General features: G+C 51.3%; 7 protein-coding genes across 7 annotated transcripts; 2 read left to right on the top strand and 5 right to left on the bottom strand.

Moving 5' to 3' along the window:
- Positions 1-204: 204 nt before the first annotated feature.
- BKA58DRAFT_112638 (P-loop containing nucleoside triphosphate hydrolase protein) lies at positions 205-1,535 on the bottom strand. Its single transcript, XM_046163955.1, has 2 exons — positions 984-1,535; positions 205-936 (listed from the first exon to the last, which is right to left on the bottom strand). Exons 1-2 carry the CDS (start codon positions 1,147-1,149, stop codon positions 296-298), a joined length of 807 nt encoding a protein of 268 aa, XP_046030093.1. The 5' UTR covers positions 1,150-1,535; the 3' UTR covers positions 205-295.
- Positions 1,536-1,921: 386 nt separating this feature from the next.
- BKA58DRAFT_436955 (LETM1-like protein-domain-containing protein) lies at positions 1,922-3,626 on the top strand (the record flags this gene model as incomplete). Its single annotated transcript, XM_046173447.1, has 2 exons — positions 1,922-2,473; positions 2,520-3,626. 2 exons carry the CDS (start codon positions 1,922-1,924, stop codon positions 3,624-3,626), a joined length of 1,659 nt encoding a protein of 552 aa, XP_046030092.1.
- A 492-nt stretch (positions 3,627-4,118) lies between these two features.
- BKA58DRAFT_378961 (uncharacterized protein) lies at positions 4,119-5,091 on the top strand. The gene is made up of 3 exons (XM_046169766.1): positions 4,119-4,358; positions 4,478-4,606; positions 4,739-5,091. Exons 1-3 carry the CDS (start codon positions 4,239-4,241, stop codon positions 4,847-4,849), a joined length of 360 nt encoding a protein of 119 aa, XP_046030091.1. The 5' UTR covers positions 4,119-4,238; the 3' UTR covers positions 4,850-5,091.
- An 822-nt stretch (positions 5,092-5,913) lies between these two features.
- On the bottom strand, positions 5,914-7,984 carry BKA58DRAFT_436953 (amino acid/polyamine transporter I; the record flags this gene model as incomplete). Its single annotated transcript, XM_046173446.1, has 8 exons — positions 5,914-6,465; positions 6,515-6,844; positions 6,914-7,314; positions 7,378-7,460; positions 7,523-7,612; positions 7,672-7,695; positions 7,749-7,819; positions 7,868-7,984. 8 exons carry the CDS (start codon positions 7,982-7,984, stop codon positions 5,914-5,916), a joined length of 1,668 nt encoding a protein of 555 aa, XP_046030090.1.
- A 251-nt stretch (positions 7,985-8,235) lies between these two features.
- On the bottom strand, positions 8,236-9,800 carry BKA58DRAFT_112609 (uncharacterized protein). Its single transcript, XM_046163954.1, has 5 exons — positions 9,496-9,800; positions 9,340-9,444; positions 9,061-9,285; positions 8,868-9,010; positions 8,236-8,817 (listed from the first exon to the last, which is right to left on the bottom strand). The coding sequence occupies exons 1-5, from the start codon at positions 9,670-9,672 to the stop codon at positions 8,418-8,420; spliced, it is 1,050 nt and encodes a 349-aa protein (XP_046030089.1). The 5' UTR covers positions 9,673-9,800; the 3' UTR covers positions 8,236-8,417.
- A 1,791-nt stretch (positions 9,801-11,591) lies between these two features.
- On the bottom strand, positions 11,592-13,006 carry BKA58DRAFT_112599 (uncharacterized protein). The gene has a single exon (XM_046163953.1). The coding sequence runs from the start codon at positions 12,545-12,547 to the stop codon at positions 11,657-11,659; it is 891 nt and encodes a 296-aa protein (XP_046030088.1). The 5' UTR covers positions 12,548-13,006; the 3' UTR covers positions 11,592-11,656.
- A 155-nt stretch (positions 13,007-13,161) lies between these two features.
- On the bottom strand, positions 13,162-15,015 carry BKA58DRAFT_378950 (uncharacterized protein). The gene is made up of 5 exons (XM_046169765.1): positions 14,772-15,015; positions 14,577-14,722; positions 14,387-14,514; positions 13,692-14,339; positions 13,162-13,638 (listed from the first exon to the last, which is right to left on the bottom strand). The coding sequence occupies exons 1-5, from the start codon at positions 14,979-14,981 to the stop codon at positions 13,475-13,477; spliced, it is 1,296 nt and encodes a 431-aa protein (XP_046030087.1). The 5' UTR covers positions 14,982-15,015; the 3' UTR covers positions 13,162-13,474.
- Between the last annotated feature and the right edge of the window lie 2,256 nt (positions 15,016-17,271).

The following is a 17,271-nucleotide window of genomic DNA, read 5'->3' as shown; positions in this document are numbered from 1 at the left end:
TCAGTGCTCTTATAAAGCGGACGAGAATCCTTTACGACGGCCATGATATAGTGAGTGGGTTTTGCAAGAATCATTAATAGTGTATAGTGAATGCACCTAACCGCCATACCCATGGCGGGTCATCAAGCATCTACAGTGAATGGAGAACGCGCGACTTGTCTAACAAACACGCGCAATTGCCGCGTCCACACTGAATACCGCCAAACATAGCCCGCCTTGACGCGAGAAAACATAGGTATCGTAAGTGACCTTTAACCAACCAAGACCTAACCTAAACCGAGACATGAATAACACATCAATCGTCATGAGCGCCGAAGCGCTTGCTAAACTCTTCGAAAAGCTGCGGGGTAATTTCGTCGCTGCTGTTCCCGTTGACCGTCCAGAGCACGCCAAGCTTGTCGTAATGCTCCAGCAGAGGCTCGCTGTTTTCCTTGAAGTTTCTCAACCGTGCCTTCCACACCTCTGGGTCGTCGTCGGCTCTCCGTGTCAGCGGCTCGCCCGTGATATCATCTTTGCCATCGACCTTTGGTGCATTGAATGTGGTGTTGTAGACACGCCCCGATGCCTCGTGTACCCAGCGGTTGCATATGCGATCGATGATTATGTCACTCGGAGTGTTGAGGTTGACTACCATGTTGATGGGCACGATGTTGTCGAGTTGTATCGCTTGCACGGCGGTTCTTGGGAAGCCGTCGAGTATGAATGAGGCCGACGGCCTGTTGGAGAAGGTGTAGCGCGGAGCCCGTACCGCCGAGGGAATCATGACTGCATCTACCGTAGTCTCTGGCATGTCCATGGAGCTGAAGTTGAGCGCATATGGGCGCAAAGCGTTGTCTCGTATCCAGCCGCGGGTGGTGAGTTCGTTGATGATGAGGCGCAGGATCATGGCGTCGGGGACTAATTTGCCAGACTTCATCGTGGATTCGGCGTGTATGCCTGCCTGAGTCAGCGTTTTTTCGATATCGAGAGAGCAACGCGCCTACCGAGAGGTGTCCGCTCACGAACATTCTTCCTCAGCAAATCGCCAGAGCTGATTGACGAGAGCTCAGGGAATTTTTTCATCATGCGCTCCGTCTGAGTTCCCTTCCCGACGCCAGGCGCGCCGACCAGTATGATCCTGGCGGCCTTGGACAACCGTTGGACAGTCATTGTTGTAATGTGTGTTGTCGCTGATGTATACTATAGAAGCGACTCTAGGTATATGCTGCTAGGTATAGTCCAGGTCGGTACGGTGAATAAAGCTCGAGGGCTCCGCCGAAGGCTCGTAGTTACTAAAACAAATCCATAGCGAAAATTGTGTGAAATGAAATGGAGGATCGTGAACTAGGGTACGGGAGGAAGTGATGCGAGGAATTATGGAGTGCCCAGCCACAAAACCCGGGTTAAGATGACAGAGGGACGATTGCCGTCGGATAGGCGTGGAGGTGAGGGGACGGCCCAGGATTCATGGCATGCCATTCGCAAGCCGCGCTGTCGTTCTTGCGGACATCGGAGACCCCAACGCCTCGGCCAATTGGCGACAATATGCCGACATAGAAAATACCTATTGGTCCTTCACGTCTCTTCGTACAAATCCGAGGTACACATGTTGCTGCCTGTAGCGTCCCATGGCGCACATGTCATGCGTCCATCCGGTTTCTTCCTAGCTGTCACCATGATGCGCGTCAGTCAAATGACTTATGCGCCCGTTGGTGGCGACCAAGCTTTACCCAGCAGATCGCCCGGCGGTCCCTGAGACTAAGTCCGAAGACGCAACGTCAGAGGAACCCATTTTCTCAGAGCTGCATCACTCCACTCCTTGCATCAATTTCCCAACACACACTTCGCCCATCTCTTTACTACCCTTCATCTATCGATTCACTACCAAGACTACTTTAATCGTTGTACTATATACGTCACTCCCTACATTTCACCCGGCGCAATGTACGCCGGTCGCACTGCCTCCAGGGCAGCGCCCGCAGTATTCCGAGCGGGCATCAGGACCACTACCAGAGCTCATCGCCCTATGCTGAGGAACTCACCCGCGATCCGCATCCTCATTCCGCTACGCGCCCTACAAACCGAGTCGACATCGAACAATGCGCAAAACTACCCGCCTCCTGGTTTCGACCCCAAGCAGGCCAACCAGCACCTTCTCAAGCCTCAGCAACAGTCAAAACAGTCTGTCGAGAAATCAGACCCCATCATCCCCAAGTCTGGCGCAACCTCCAACCCGAAGACACCTGCGCAAGATGTCCAAACATTGAGCGAGCTGAAGATGGACAAGTCGGCTGCTGAGTCCAAGGACGAGAAGAAGATTCTAGCGAAGAAGGATGCAGAGAAGAAGAAGCTTACCGTCTGGCAAAAGGTCAAGAAGGAATTGGTCCACTACTGGGACGGCACCAAGCTGCTAGGCTTCGAGGTCCGGATTAGCTCCAAACTCGCTCTCAAGATGGCAGCTGGGTACGAGCTTACCCGCCGTGAGCGTCGACAAGTATGTGTTTGAAGCTACTATTCGTGAATTCTACTAACAAACCTAGTTGCAACGTACCGTACAGGATCTTGCCCGCTTGGTACCTTTCCTGCCCTTCGTCATTGTTCCCTTCGCCGAACTGCTGCTTCCCGTAGCTCTCAAGCTCTTCCCCAACATGCTGCCCAGCACATACGAGGGTCAGTCGGCCAAGGACACCAAAGCCCAGACGCTCCGAGCGACCCGAAAGGACGTCAGCGACTTCCTGCGTCAAACACTCAAGGAAACTGGTCTGCCAGTCTCTGCTGAGAACGCGCAGACGGAGGAATTTGCTGAATTCTTCCGCAAAGTGCGCACCACTGGGGAGAAGCCAACACCAGACGAGATCATCAAAGTGTGCAAGATTTTCAAGGACGACCTCACCCTGGACAACTTGTCTCGTCCCCAACTGGTTTCCATCTGCCGCTACATGAACATCACCTCTTTCGGTACAGACAACTTCCTGCGCTACCAGGTCCGCGTGCGCATGCGCCAGATTAAGCGTGACGACCGAGCCATTGCCTACGAAGGTGTCGAATCCCTTTCCGTTCCTGAACTCCAGACCGCCTGTGCAAGCCGCGGTCTACGAACCTACGGAGTTTCTCCTGGCCGGTTACGGGACGACCTCACTAGCTGGCTCGATCTCCGCCTGAAGCACGGCGTTCCATCAACCCTCCTAGTGCTCTCCAATGCATTCGTCTACGCCCAGGGTAAGGAGACCGAAATGACCTCTCAAATCGATGCTTTGGAAGCCGTCCTCTCCAGTATCCCTGAGGAGCTGTACCACGAAATGGATCTCGAGGTCCGCAACGCCGAAGGTGCCGCAACCAACAAGCAGCGTCTTGAGGTCCTCAAGGAGCAGCAAGAACTCATCAACGAGGAGAACGAACAAACCGAGACTGTTGAGAACAAGGCCACTGCCTCGCCCAAGGATCACGAGGACATCGACGAGAAGCCTGCCAGAGACGCACAGGAGGCAAAGGAAGCTAAAGCCGAAGAGGAGAGCAAAGAAGCCGAGGCCAGCGCCGGTGATGCCGCCGGTGGAAGCGCCGAGCGTGCCGAACAAGATGAGCGAGCCTTGAAGATGGATGACCCCACTGGCAAGGGCGAGAAGCCCGCTGAAGCCAAGAAGGAGTAAAAAAGCAAAGGCACCCAGCAAAGACCACTTCTCTACTTTTGTTGTGTATAGCTACGAAATCCCTTGTCATTGGCGTCCCGAAAGAAAGGTCCATAGAAAATACCCTGTTCCTCACTGTTGGATGGGAAGGACTATAGAATTGTATATCGTATAGAGATGCGAGATCATGCTCGTTAGTATAAAGCTGTTGAATGAGAGCTATATATCGAGCTGTTGTTACTATGTCTTCATTTTAAAAGATGTTGCTTTCAGCCCATCCAAATGAAATGTTAAACGCCCACGTCCCATAATGCATCACTGCTGTAAATGAATCGGTCTAAATTACCTTCAATTTGGTTAGGATTTGTTCTTTACCAACGTAGACTGCAGCGCACCTGATTTGTTTTCCCCCCGACCCAGTGCCAGAGCTTCAAAGTTCTAGAATATTGACGTCATGCGTCCCTCCTACCCGCACATCCCCCGCCCCTCCCGTTCTTATCTCGATCCTGATCAAGCTTCCTGCCAAGCTTCATTGTCAACTTGGCAGTGAACTACTCTCTCTACTGCTTTCCCTACAATTCAACTGTGTCCATCTTGCTCCAAAGTCGTTTCCTACGCAAACAATCAATTACAATGCCAGACGCAGCGCAGATCAACCGTTCTATCAGTACCATCAAGACGGAACTGGAGTATCTAGTCTCAAGTGGTGTTTTGGCCCCGCCGCAGTTGCAGTCTATTCAAGCGCAGTTACCTGTACGTTCCCGCTACTCTTCATCAAGTCATTCAATAGCATGTTACCTTTTTTCATGTTTTGTGGATTGGTAGCAGAACGGAGGAGCATGGTTTGCTAACGCGAGGTGATGATTCAACAGCAACCGAACGGCCAGCAGTCACAGTATATCGATCCGAAGTATGTAGACGGTGGAAACCAATTCAACCCCGCGTTGGTCGCGCAACAGGCCCAGGATCCGGCGCATCCGGCGAATCCGAATCATCCAAAGGTATGTGTCTTTCCTGGCAACCCTTTCTGTCATGTTTGGGAGAGTAGCTTTCGGAAGGCAAGGTATAGAAAAAGGAGCATGGTTTGAGAGTATTTCATGTGCGCAATATGAGGAAGCTGACTATAAAATCAGCACCACGAGTGGGCGAGTAAACTGGCGCATAAGTTTGGAAATGCGGCGGTTTATGGGGCTGGAGCGACGTTTGGTGCGGATTTGGTTAACGATGCTATGAGGAAGTTTTGAGTTCCCGAATGGACATGCAGAGCCGTTGATTCGTTCTCCTGTAGTGATAATTTGGTAGTGACTCACTCTGAGAAGTATGATTCTGGCCACCCATGGATCTTACTCTCGGCACCTTCCACTCCAAAATAACGTATCTTTAACACGGGATTATATAGCTTAACATCTTGATCCCACCCTCCAACACCAATTCCTCCTCGAGCATCTCAGTACCTTCACCATGCCACCAACCAACTCAGACACCGCTTCAGCTGTACGCCAAGCCATCGCCTTACCAAATCAACTCACTTCCCCCTTCCTACGCCTCCCCAGCGAAATCCTAAACCAAATTTACCACTCCGCCCTAGGTGGTCATGAGATGTATTTCGTACGCTCTAGGGTCAGCTATGAGAAAACGATATGACGATGTCGCCCTGATCACCAACAAAAATGGGAACTCAACCCCATCCAGGAGATGATGGCCATCCATTTACCGCTCGCCTGCAGGCAGATACGATGTGAAATTGGCGCATACTATCCTTTCGCCCACAACTCCTTCGGCACTCTGATAGAACGCTCGGGTTTACATCAAATGCTGCGCAAATTGACTATCGGCCAGAGGAATAGGATCGAGGTTGTTCTTACCGACTACACTCATGAGCCGCGGAGGATTTCTATACATTGACTACATCATGCTTTGTTCGCTGCCAATATTAAAGCTCGTTGTGTTGAGGGATGCTGGTAATATGAGAGCGCGAGAGAAGGAGGTCACACTTTGGCAGTTTCGAGAGGAGTTGGGGATCTTTTGGGAGGAACGTGGGGATGAAGATGTGAGGATTGAGCTTTTGGATAATGAGTATCCGTAAGCGGAATATGTGAAGGCCATATAGTCGGGGCATTGTAGGTGACGTTGTATTACTTCGAAGTAGTCGTAGCGAAACTGGTCCTACAGCAGATGCCTACGTTGGTTAGGATGACAAGAACTATTTCTATGTAACGTCTCGGACATCTGAATACATACTCAGTCCCGCTAATAAAATACTCCGGCCGCCAGTCACGTATGGCCTCATAAATCGAATTCAACCCATCTACTTACTCCCCATCTCAACACGCTGCGCCACCACACTAACCCTCCCACTCAGATCCCTCTCATCAATCTCAACAACAGGCCCATGATAAGTCTTCCTCGCCCAAACGGCATAATAAACCGCACTGATAATCGCAATCGCGCCCGTGACCAAAATCGCCCAATTCATATTCGCAGGCGTCACCTCCGCAAACGTAGGCCAGAAACTGAAAAAGAAAACGAAGCTAAGATAGGCGCAGGCAAAGACGTTGTTGGCGATGCCTATAGCACCAGGAAGACGCCAGGGGCCCCATACAGCGCGGACCATGCCGTCGCTGGTTGTGGAGATGGTGTCTGTGTCGAAGCTTTCGCTAGGTGGGAGGATGGCGCCGGTGCAACGGCGGTAGAGGAGCAGGGATGACGTGAGGAGGTAGGAGGAGAAGAGGCCGGCGATAGCAACGGAGATTACGCCGTTGAAGGCGGCGATGGATCCGATGTTGACCAGTGCGAGGAGGCAGGCGATGAAGCTTGTGAAGGCTACGGCGTAAACGGGGATGGACGTACGATCGCTGACCTGGTGGATGTCAATACACTTCATACGCAAGGCTCAAGCTTATATGTACCTTGCTCAAAGTTCTCCACCCAGGTAATCCTCTATCTCTAGCAAACGCCCAGCAGATTCTTGACGTCGATGCGGAGAAGCCTACGTTCGCACTGATGGTTAGCACCATGACGATGGATGCCATGACAGCGGCACCGGAGCGTGATTGAACGGCACGATGAAAGATAGCCATGAAAGGGAACGCAGGGTTCTCTTCAAGTACAGCATCGAGATCGCCCATCCGTAAGAGGACGGTGACCATCATGACAAAACCGAGAGAGCCGTTAATGGCGATGCCGGTCATGATGGAGCGAGGTACGACGATCTGCGCGTTTTGAATCTCCTCGGACAGCTATAATGATGTGTTAGTGCTGACAGTGAAAGGATGATATGATCTAGATCCATATCCAAGTGCACTCACATGAATGGGCCCATCACCACCAACAAACGCAAAGACACTCCCCATGATCCCAATGCAAAAGCTCAACCCTTGCGTTTGCCACCCTCCCAAGTTCATAAATGTGGTAAAGATCTCTTTCGCATTACCCTGTGGCCCAAGGACCAGCAAAGGAATCAAGATAGCGAAGAAACCAAGGATATGCAGCACCAATAGCGCTCCTTCGAACTTGGGTAGAAGCCATCCCGCGGCGATGTTGATGAAGACGCAAAAGGCGATGATGGCCCAATAAAGGAGGGTGACATGCCAGTTTTGCGGGACATAGGTATCCGGTTGGCAGAGCATGAGGAGGCCTTGAATGAGGCCACCGGTGAGGAAAGCGCCGGACCCGAGTGATGCTAGCCAGCCACATAGAGTGAGCCATCCTGCGGGGAAGTCGCGTTAGCACAAGCTATCGATAGAGATCGTCGAGTTTAAGGTTCACACACCTGAGATGTAACTCAACAGTTTTCGAGAGCTTTTTGGTGCGAGCATAGCCACCCAGTGGTATTGACCACCGGATGTGGGCGCCCTTTGAAGAGTGTTAGCAATCGCCTCAGTGTCAAGAGAACCCGAACTCCGATCGTAACTCACATTGAAACAAGCTCACTGAGCACCATGAACACAGATACGGTGCCGAGCCACACGGTAAGGTAGCCATAGATGACACCAGCGGGACCGCCACTGCTTCTTTCAGCACAACTGTCTCATGGTCGATATGTTGTGTTATGCTGTGTACTCACTTCTGGAAGCCGACCAGGAACAGCCTGAGAAACTGTCAGCGACGTGACAACGCGTAGTACGAGGTAGTACGACGTACACAAGAGATCCTTCCCAGGTGATCAAGACGGTGCAGCTGAAACCTAGGATGGAGAGGAAGCCGAATCGACGCTGTACTAGCATCAGCCATGTTCGTGATCAATGTAGAGGGATACATACCTTCAGAACAGCTTTCTTCCCTAATCTTGCCAGCGCAAGATCATCGTGTTTATCGCTAGACCGCGGCCTTCCAGTACTGAGTTCAGGCTCACTGCCTTTAGTCGAGGAGAACGCCATCGTGCCACCAATACGAGTACGAGCGAGAACGTGAAATACAGCAATAAAAGCGGAACTCGTGAGACAACCGATGATGGAAGAAACGAAAGAGAGAATAAGCAGAAGGATAAAGGGAAAGAACCGATATGCCGTTAGCAACAAGTAGCCGCATAGATGAAGAACTAGGGCCGCTTATGCAGAACATTGTAGCCGAGATGATCCCCGTACCTGATCCTGACCGTTGACCTATAGCCTGTTCGCCAATAGGATCGCACCACCATGTGTCCCAATCCGGACGACCTGCTGGAAGAAAGCTAGGCGCATATGCTGCGTGCCGTGCCACATGCACTGCGAAACGAGGGCACAGCATGGGTTTGATCCTGTGAATTGCGCGCCAATTTTTGCATGCGTTGGCTTGTGCTTTCGGGACTGGGTACACACTATCGAGATAGATTTACTGCAGTATTGTTGTAGCTGGCATGCGGGCTACTGGTTCTACTTGCACTGTCCAACTCTTCGATACTTGGATGCTCCTATCCGGCCCGCTGTATGAGGGTCTAGAATTTTCAGAGCGTCCCGATCGCGATATGTCCATGAGTTGGTATCCTTTGCTGTCGTCTTTGGAGGTCTGCTCTCCTCGACGGCGCAGGTCGTCCAATCGCATGAGACCCGACTCAAAGCCCTCCATGAATAGCTTGGTATAGGGAAGACATGTAGTAACAATGGCAAAACATTGCACGATCTGGTTGCAGATAGACGACCGCCAGTAACCGAGTGTTAGATCGTCTTTCGAAACGGCATCTATGCTGTCGCGATTGAAGAAGCCAAGCTGGGTCGCAGCAGAAACGAGGACTCTATGTACAGTTTGTCAGTACTTAGGATGCATTTTGGGATTCACACTTACAGTAACCGACACGAGAACAAAGCCATGACCGCTGCCTTCCGTTGCCGTCGCATGTGAAGTTGCGCTGTTATACCCAACTCCAGAGCCACGATCGCGAGCTCTGTCATGATGTTGAAGCATGAGACGATATTCCACCAGGTCAACTGTCCAGTGTCAGCCAATTGCTGAATACGCATCTGCGCAGATTACTGACACGGTCGATGCATCGATCCAATGTTCTGTCCCATGGCCGTGGCAGCCGGCACTCGAATGCTGCGACCAACACAGAACAAACCAACCACAGAGTTATAAGAGCCAAGACGCCAAAGTTGATTCTACGGTGGAGCTCGGAGGGAGTCAGATGATGGACGAATGCTACGACAGCAAGCTTCGAGAAGCCAAGGGAGACGACGAATAGTATCATTGCGGCATATTCGCTCTTCGCTCATGTCAGCGCTCCGGACCAGGTACTTAAGCGGAGGTAAGAGGTTACTTTGAGGTTCGACTCAATCTGATATCCACTCAAAGTCGCGATCGGTTTCCCGAAACCGTAGTGTGCTTGCAGCAATACGGCCACAGATTGTGCGACGCAAAAGATCTGGCAATATATATTAGCAAACGTTGCCGAATATGTTGATGCTTAACTTACCAAGGCTGCAAGTACCAGCCATGACTCGATCGTCAATGTTCGAAACACATAGAACTTGATGCCAGCATGCGTGAAGAACGCTAAAAGGCTGGTAACAAGAGTGAACCAAGTGATGATCTGAACGATGGGCGTTCGATTCAAGTCCGACAGAATGACTTGATTCATCGTCTTAGACATACGCTAGGAGGACTGGTGAATGGAAGCCGATCGACGGCTACTGCGAGAACGGACATGTTGTATGGAATGTGGGGTGAGCGGCGAGGGTAGCAACAAGAAGGGTGGATGGATCAGGTACGGACCCGCCAGTGCGGTTCTTCTCGTGATGAGTAGCACAGCAGAGTTGTGCCACATGCAGCTGCGCAAAAGTATAGGAGTTGGGAGACCGTAGTGGCAATGTCGCGTTGAGCATAAAGCGGCTGGCATGCCGGCTAAAAGAGCTTTACATTACCTCACAGAACGCTCGACACCTCGTATGTTTCTGCTAACACAGTCGATGGAGTACTCGCGCAGCCTCACGATCTCACGGAGAGCTCGAAGGGGCACAGAGTGTGGCCTATCGTTTTGGTTGTGTTCGTGTGCTGCAACTGGTGCGAAATGGGCACACCAACACAGCCACGTGTACGGCGTTGTCTTAGGAATTGACTGATCCGGAGGTGGTTCAAGGTGCGCGCTTGTTGGACGTCTCCTTGACGCCAGTAGTCAGGTCAGACGGCGATTACCCAAAGCCTCGGGGCGCAATACAGGTTTGATCAAGGTATGCAGGGAGTATCAGGTCTTGGAGCGACACGATGATACGATCTCTGCACTAAAGCAGTACCGGGAGCGGTCCGCACCATTGGAGTTAGGTCTTCCTTGTCGGTTAGTCGGATGAAGGCCTCTATTCGTCTGTAGCGCGATGGCGTGACGCTCGCCTGTCAAAAGCGAGGATTCTCGACTTCGCGAACCAGGCCTCGTGAGATTGCAGCTGCACCCATACCCTAGCGACGTGGCTGATTGGCTTGCGGCTGAACGGAGGGACACGCTCCTCTGCACAAAAGCGGATCGAGCCACCGGGAGAGGTTCCATATGTACCTGGGTAGTGCCTGCGATCATGGAGTACAAATGGTGAGATGGATCTTGCGAAGAGTGAGTTGAGACTGGAGATTTGGGCTCGGCCCAAGCCCGTGAGGATGACAGGACGCCAAGACACTAAGTAAGCTAGAGCACAGTGAGGGGCGACGTTGACTGACATCTGATGCAAGAGCTACCGAGTACTACATCACACCATGAGACGCTTTTGAACCACCACAGCGGCACATCCTAGCGGGATGTAAAATCTACACTGCAGCATGAACATGTCTGGCGGGTAAATCCTGCAGGCTCCCGGCCACGCGCTACCGAGCTCCGAACCGACCTTCAGAGTCCCTCCATCCAGAACCTTACCCGAGACGCTTAGTGAATTCAATATTCTTCGATCGGTAGCTGCAAATCCCTCGCATGGGTTAAGAGTCTTGACGGATACGAGGAGCTCAGAACACAACCTTAGATATTTCCCTCATTGGACGGACTGAACACTAACACATACTCAAGCCGAACCATATTGTGTGACACTTATTCATCGCATTCTACAACTCATCACATACGTAAACCTCCTTAGAAGCAACTTTTCTATTCCTCCGCTCATCATACCCATAAGCCGCTCTGACGAAATCCCGCATACACCGCTGAACCTCTATGGTAGCCTTTACACCCGCACGGTCATTTCCAAACAGATTTTTCCATGCCCCCCTAAACTCCGTCATTCTATTGTTAGTCGCCACTGCCCATTCTTTCCGTGCCTGTTTATCTTGCAGTCCATGGGGAAGCCAGAGCCGACCTGGTCGCCGCTTGGCTCGAATTCGAAAGGAGCGTGTGGAGTGGTGAGGCACTGGTATTTACACGATGAGTGTTTCGGATTGCGGATGTTGTCGTAGAGGTGGCGGCGGCGGCGGGAGGGACAGTGTTCTGGACAGGGATCTGTTGGTATCCAGATGTGTGATAGCGTGAGTGTAGGATCTATAAGCTCCTCGGTTGTCGAAGGCGGTGTTTCGATGCCTGTGGAGCTTTCACCCTCACTGTCGATTTCGATTTGCAGTCGAGATAACTCATCGATATCTTCAGTATGCTCAACACCGTTGTCTTCCTATTCCTCTGCCTCTTCTATCTCCTCACGGAACAGTATACCTATACTTCCTCTTTCAAGGGTGTCTTCCTCTTTTTTGACCTTCTCAACATATACGCCCTCCTCATTCAACTTCTCATCAGGCACATAGCGCATATGCGCCTCATCCCACGTCTTCAGCGCTTCTATCACACTGTCAACATCACATTCTGACCTGAGTACAACCGCCGCAAACCAGTACCCCGGCTGCACAAACACATCCCCCCTTTCTTGTTCCAATGCCAATGCCAATCCAGAGCAGTTCCAGCATCGACACTTGAACCCTCCCACCTCCAATATATCCACGGCCGTGAACGCTGGAAAACCAGAAAGCCTATCAATCAACCTCCAAACCGCAGATTTGTTCACCGAACTGCTTTCATGAATCGCAAGGTGAATCGCTTCTTCGGTTGCAAGGCCATTGGCTACCAGCATCCTCCAAGTTCGGTAGTGCCTGGCTTGTACTTCGAATCTCTGCTTGAGGCTGAGAAAGAGAGGGGCGAGTGCGTGAGCTTGGAGAACTGGGCAACCGTCGGGAACGGGTGAGGCGCAAGCGCTGGATAGATAGATCGATTGGTAGAGGGAGTCGTGGTGGAGAGGATGACCGTTTCCACCGCGAGACAAGACGCGGAGGAGCTCTTGCGTCATGGTGAGATCTATTTGGATTGCTTGTGGGCGCTTTGGACACAGTGGTTCGAGTGATATGCTGGACATGCTTGCAAAGTGGTCTCGCAGAATTGTCTTGGGGCGATGTTGCTGTGGTATTTGTAAGTTCCAATGTAAGATAATGGGAAGCTTGCTGTGATGCGTGTTTATCTTTAAGTTGAAATGGAAAATATATTCGAAAAGCGAGGGCGTCGACCATGGTTTCATGCTCGGCTGATCAACGAGAAGGCTTACATATTGGACCGTTAGTCACCTCTCTACCAGCTACCAAACTATCGCTTCACATTAACCCCCATCAACAACTCATTACTCTTCCTCTATCCCTTCCAGCACTCTCCGTAAGCATTTTCAAATCTTTCTAGTACTGCTTAATCGTCTTGGGCGGCCTCCCCACCTCCCAGTCATCTTTACTTCCCATTCTACCTCCATCTACATTGACATACTTCTTCTTGACCCTAACGTTCCTTTTCCCTGCAACCATAGCTCCGCCTTCACTTTCAACTCCACCACCCTCTCCAGTTACCTTGCTACCACCATCTACCTTCGTACTCCTCTTCTTTTTTGCCTCCTTCCTCTCCTTCTCGTTGTTCAATCTACACGACCTGCAAACCCCAGTCTCAGTTCCATCACTCAATACTCTAGTATGCCCATCTACGCCTTGAGAAGTAGTCGTGTCTCGCACGATTCTTAGATTTGTGCTACATGCACATGGGAGGTTGTCCGCAGCTGCTTGGCAGGGGACTACATCGTTGACGTTGCTGTACTCGTGGCCGCACTCCCGCCAGTAAATTTTGTATTGAGTGCATGGAATTGGAGTGGTGGTAAGGGGATGCGCTTCCATTGTACAGTTGAATGCAGCTGAATGGCGGAGGCTGGTACTCATGATTTTCCAGAGGAGAGAAGTAGGTAGTCCTTGCTGTCAGGTGCCGGAGTGTATTGCGTGCTATGGGTAATGATGATGGCTATCGCCAGGGGATAGAGTCAGCAGACAAGAGGCAGCAAGTGGTGAATGATCAGTTCCACGCCGATTTTACATCAGACCACGTGAGCGCGTCACCGTCAAGCAGGTTATGAACTTTCCATGAAACTAGAGGCCTGCGCATACATTATCTTCCCCATTTTGCATAGTAAATCTTACTGCTTCTCAGGATATCCAATCTTTGCTTCGTCTTCCGCCGTTCCAAATCCTCCCCAGCCTTCAAAATCATCGGCAAACTTGACTGCCGCACATAGCCAGTGGTTTGACTTGTTATTACCCGTTTCCCATGTCTCCTCCGCTACCTTCAACGCACGCAATGCTGCACCATGTCAGTCAAGAACACCACAGTCCGGCAAGAGGCTCGTAACATACCTTTGACGTAATGCGCATCAGTCGAATGTGACCCGTTCAAGGCCTTATCCACGACATGTTTCCAGGTCTTCGTCTGGCTATCGCCACCAGTCATCGCTCTCCTCATATCGATCTCCGGTCTCGTCTGCGCGATGTACACAGCTAGTGCGAATAGCCACCATTGCCGTAGAAGACTGACATGGAACTTGGCCGGTATCAACGGGAGAAGGATGCGAATGGCATGAGAGCTCGTAAGCACATGTACGAGGAAGAAGTCGTACTTTCCCTGCTCTGGTAGTGGTGTTCCTGTCAAAAGCCCCAAGCCAACCTCCTGAGCAGCTTGGAACTGTTTGTTCGGGTTTGTGATTTCCCATGCGTTCCAGTATTCCAAGAATGCTTCCTCGCGCTCCTCCAGCACTTTCGTGATATCGCCGCTGCGGTGATCGTACAGTCCATCGAAGCGCTTATCCTTACGTACCTTGTCCAACAAATTGATCAGCCCGGTGTGATCTCCACTTGCCTCGTGAGGGCTGGGCTTTGTGTACTTCGGGTCGTCGATGTATTTATGGAGCGGGCTGTAGAAGCAAGAACCCATCGCCAGGGCTTCTATCGCAACGGTTTTGGAGTTGAGCTCGTAAGCGTAGCCGAGATGAATGAGAGGATGCGCAACTGCATAGGATTAGCAATATTCGGGCTTTAGAAGAACACAAGCTTACGTCCTGAAATGAGGCCATTGATCAGCGGCTCTTTGCCCTTGAGCAGAAACTCCTCGAGAACCTCTTCGACATTGTACTTCTTGGTCACGAGCTGATCTTCAAAGAAATCAATGAATGCGCGTTGGTATCTGGCTGCCCATTAGCGACTGACCCCAAACCCACTGAATCGCACCATCATGTAGCTACTTACTCGCGCTTCCCCAGAAACTCTCGCCAGTCGTCCTTTGTAATCTCACCAGGCGCATCATGCCAAGGCTCCAGCACTTCCGCCTCCCTCTCGTAAATCTCGTTCAGATGCTCTGCGGTGCCTCCCAGAAGGTAAGCCGATCCCAGGATCTAGGGTACATGCTTAGCAGCTACAGCCTTTACAGGAGGAGCAGCATACGTGCGGTGTATGGTTGTGAAAAGTAAGGTTGTGGTATATGATTGCGTAGTTGGCGTGGTTCGCTTTGAGCAGATGCTTGAGGGTTCGCGGTCGTTTCTCTGCCGAGGTCTCGATGTCGTGGATTTCTACGGAGGGAAGGTCGACAGTAAGATGTGTGCCTTCGCCGGCGCGAAGGAAAGAAGGTAGTGATATCCTTGGTAAGCTGAACATCGTGTCTGTGCGGTTGCAAAAGTCAAGAGAGTTTGCGGGGAAGGTGCGCATCTGAGAGCTCGCGTCGCGCCTTGCTCGTTCTGGTATGACGTGATGTCCTCGCGACATTAGCCCGATCGGGATGAGCAGAGTTCCCAAGCAACATCACACCTGCAACATTTCCTTCGTCTCTACTCCTACATGCTTCAAGATACATGAGGTTTGCCAGCACTCAATTACTGCATTGGGTAGTGACCTGTGAGCGTGGATTATGGCAGGTGTGGATGGAGCCCGTTCACCTCACTCCTCAATGTTCACCTTCCCACTTTCCTACAATGCATTGAGTAACTCTAGAGCATCTGTACCTTCCTCACGCCGAAACCGTACATCACAGACATGAGGCTTGCACCCAAAATTGCTTCTTGCCCAATCAGGAAGGTTCGCTAAGGTGTAGATTCTAGCAGAATGTAGGATAAAGGACATGGGCTTCATCTCGTCCTTCGGCTTTCCCTCGTGCTGCGGGCTCTTCTTATCCACTTCACCGTCCTACTGCAGCAATTTACGCCTTTCTAAATATTGCCTGTCTAATTAGTGTTCCAACAGAAAGCAGATCAAATGAATGCATGCTCAGATAGGCAATTGTTTGAAAACCATCGATTGCTGCGAATTTTGGGTGAAGAGCTTCCTTCGCCAATCTCACCCTGATCTGAACCGGACCACTACGAGAGCTTTGTTTTTCACAGACAGGGACGCTACAATCGACGGAAGCCGAATATTGCCTGATGCAGTAGTGTGTCGTCCCATATTGTATGGAACAATGCTGTATGGACCGGCAACGGTATTCGCCCATCGACCTTACCAATTTTTTTGAGAACAGCGGATGGGCGGATTGACTTCTTGATGAACCCACAGAGATGTTGCATTCAATCTAACGTTATTGATATTACGTACGGTTTCCTCGTCCCATTGAAGCTCAATCCGCAGCATAGACAACTGTTAGATAGTCACATGGTAGGTAAATCGTAAGTTCACTATCCATCGCAACGATCAAGAGCATCATTGTGTTTAGAAAGAGCCCTAACTTGATACTGTTGTATTTGCGTAGTCGATGATGCTGTCCTTATAGTCGATGTCAACTCTCGACCTACCATCCAGTTGCAGCAATAAGGTGCTCACGCCGACATGCTCCATCGTAACCTCCGCGGCGCTCAATCGTGACAGGGAACAAGTCTGCTCTGACGTAGAGCACTAAGAGAGAGTTGCTCTAGCTTACATAACAGCAAGTTACCAAAGACGCTTCCGCACAAGATACGAGTTATGACATATTGCAGAGCGACCCACCACGTTTAGCACAAGCGGAAATCGGGCTTTGTACGAGCCGAGTGGCCTCCCTCCACCACAAGTGCTGAGGACGTATCGCTTAGACGTCTTCCTGCGAGGACACGTCCGCTGCTGAAAACACGACTCGTCAATATGGAGACGCTGTGGAGTGGTTCCTGTCCGACATGTCGTTAAATTGGTGCAACGACGAGAGGTGAGGTAGTTGCCGCCTTATCCGATGTCTGGAACAGACACAGCACAGGGACCGCTCATCCTGCGCACATCGTCGGATCACATCTGGGGAGAAAGATGGAGACAGTCAGATCCAGCGGGTCTGGACGCTGACACGCTGGAGTCGAGATCTCTGGTGGTGTCAGTGTTGTACATCGATCCTGACCCCCACGACGCGATCCAAGGAGAGCCTTGGTATGCAGGGGCGGCATTAGGATCGGCACGCGACAAGCTTTGCTCGAACGCCACGGGCGGTTTGAAACAGCCTTCCGCGATAACGGCAATGACCCTGGAAATTAAGGATAAGGCTTCCTAGGCATGTGAAAGACGATAAAGAACAGCGGTTGACAAAGTTAGAACGCGTTGCGACCGACTGGGCGGCCGAGAACTGGCGCTCTTTCTAACTTCTCGCCCTGCCGCGCGACCTTCATCGACTGCGCAAGCTCAAAATAGACACACTTTGCAGAGTTTTGAGGGACCGACACACGAAGCGTCCGGGACCTGCATTGCGATGCTGCGTGACGTCGGTGGCTGTCGCTAAGAACTTGTGTTGGCAGACCTAACGGCGTATGCGACGCCGCTGTCATGGCATTTTCGACCGAGATAGATAGCCGCAGCCGTCGTTGAGGGCCAGCGACGGGCTTATTCTAGTATATTCGATGGCTGTGGTTGGTGCAGACGCGTATCCCTACAGCTTTCTGTACCAGATTCAGTCCCAACAGAGATTCTAGACAAAGCGACGCGGCCCACCCATTGTGTT

The sequence above is a fragment of the Alternaria rosae genome (genome assembly GCF_020736505.1).
Source record: "Alternaria rosae strain MPI-PUGE-AT-0040 chromosome Unknown BKA58scaffold_2, whole genome shotgun sequence".
Lineage (NCBI taxonomy): Eukaryota > Fungi > Ascomycota > Dothideomycetes > Pleosporales > Pleosporaceae > Alternaria > Alternaria rosae.
Note: the sequence above shows the minus strand (reverse complement) of the source record. Positions and strands in the feature narration are given on the sequence as shown.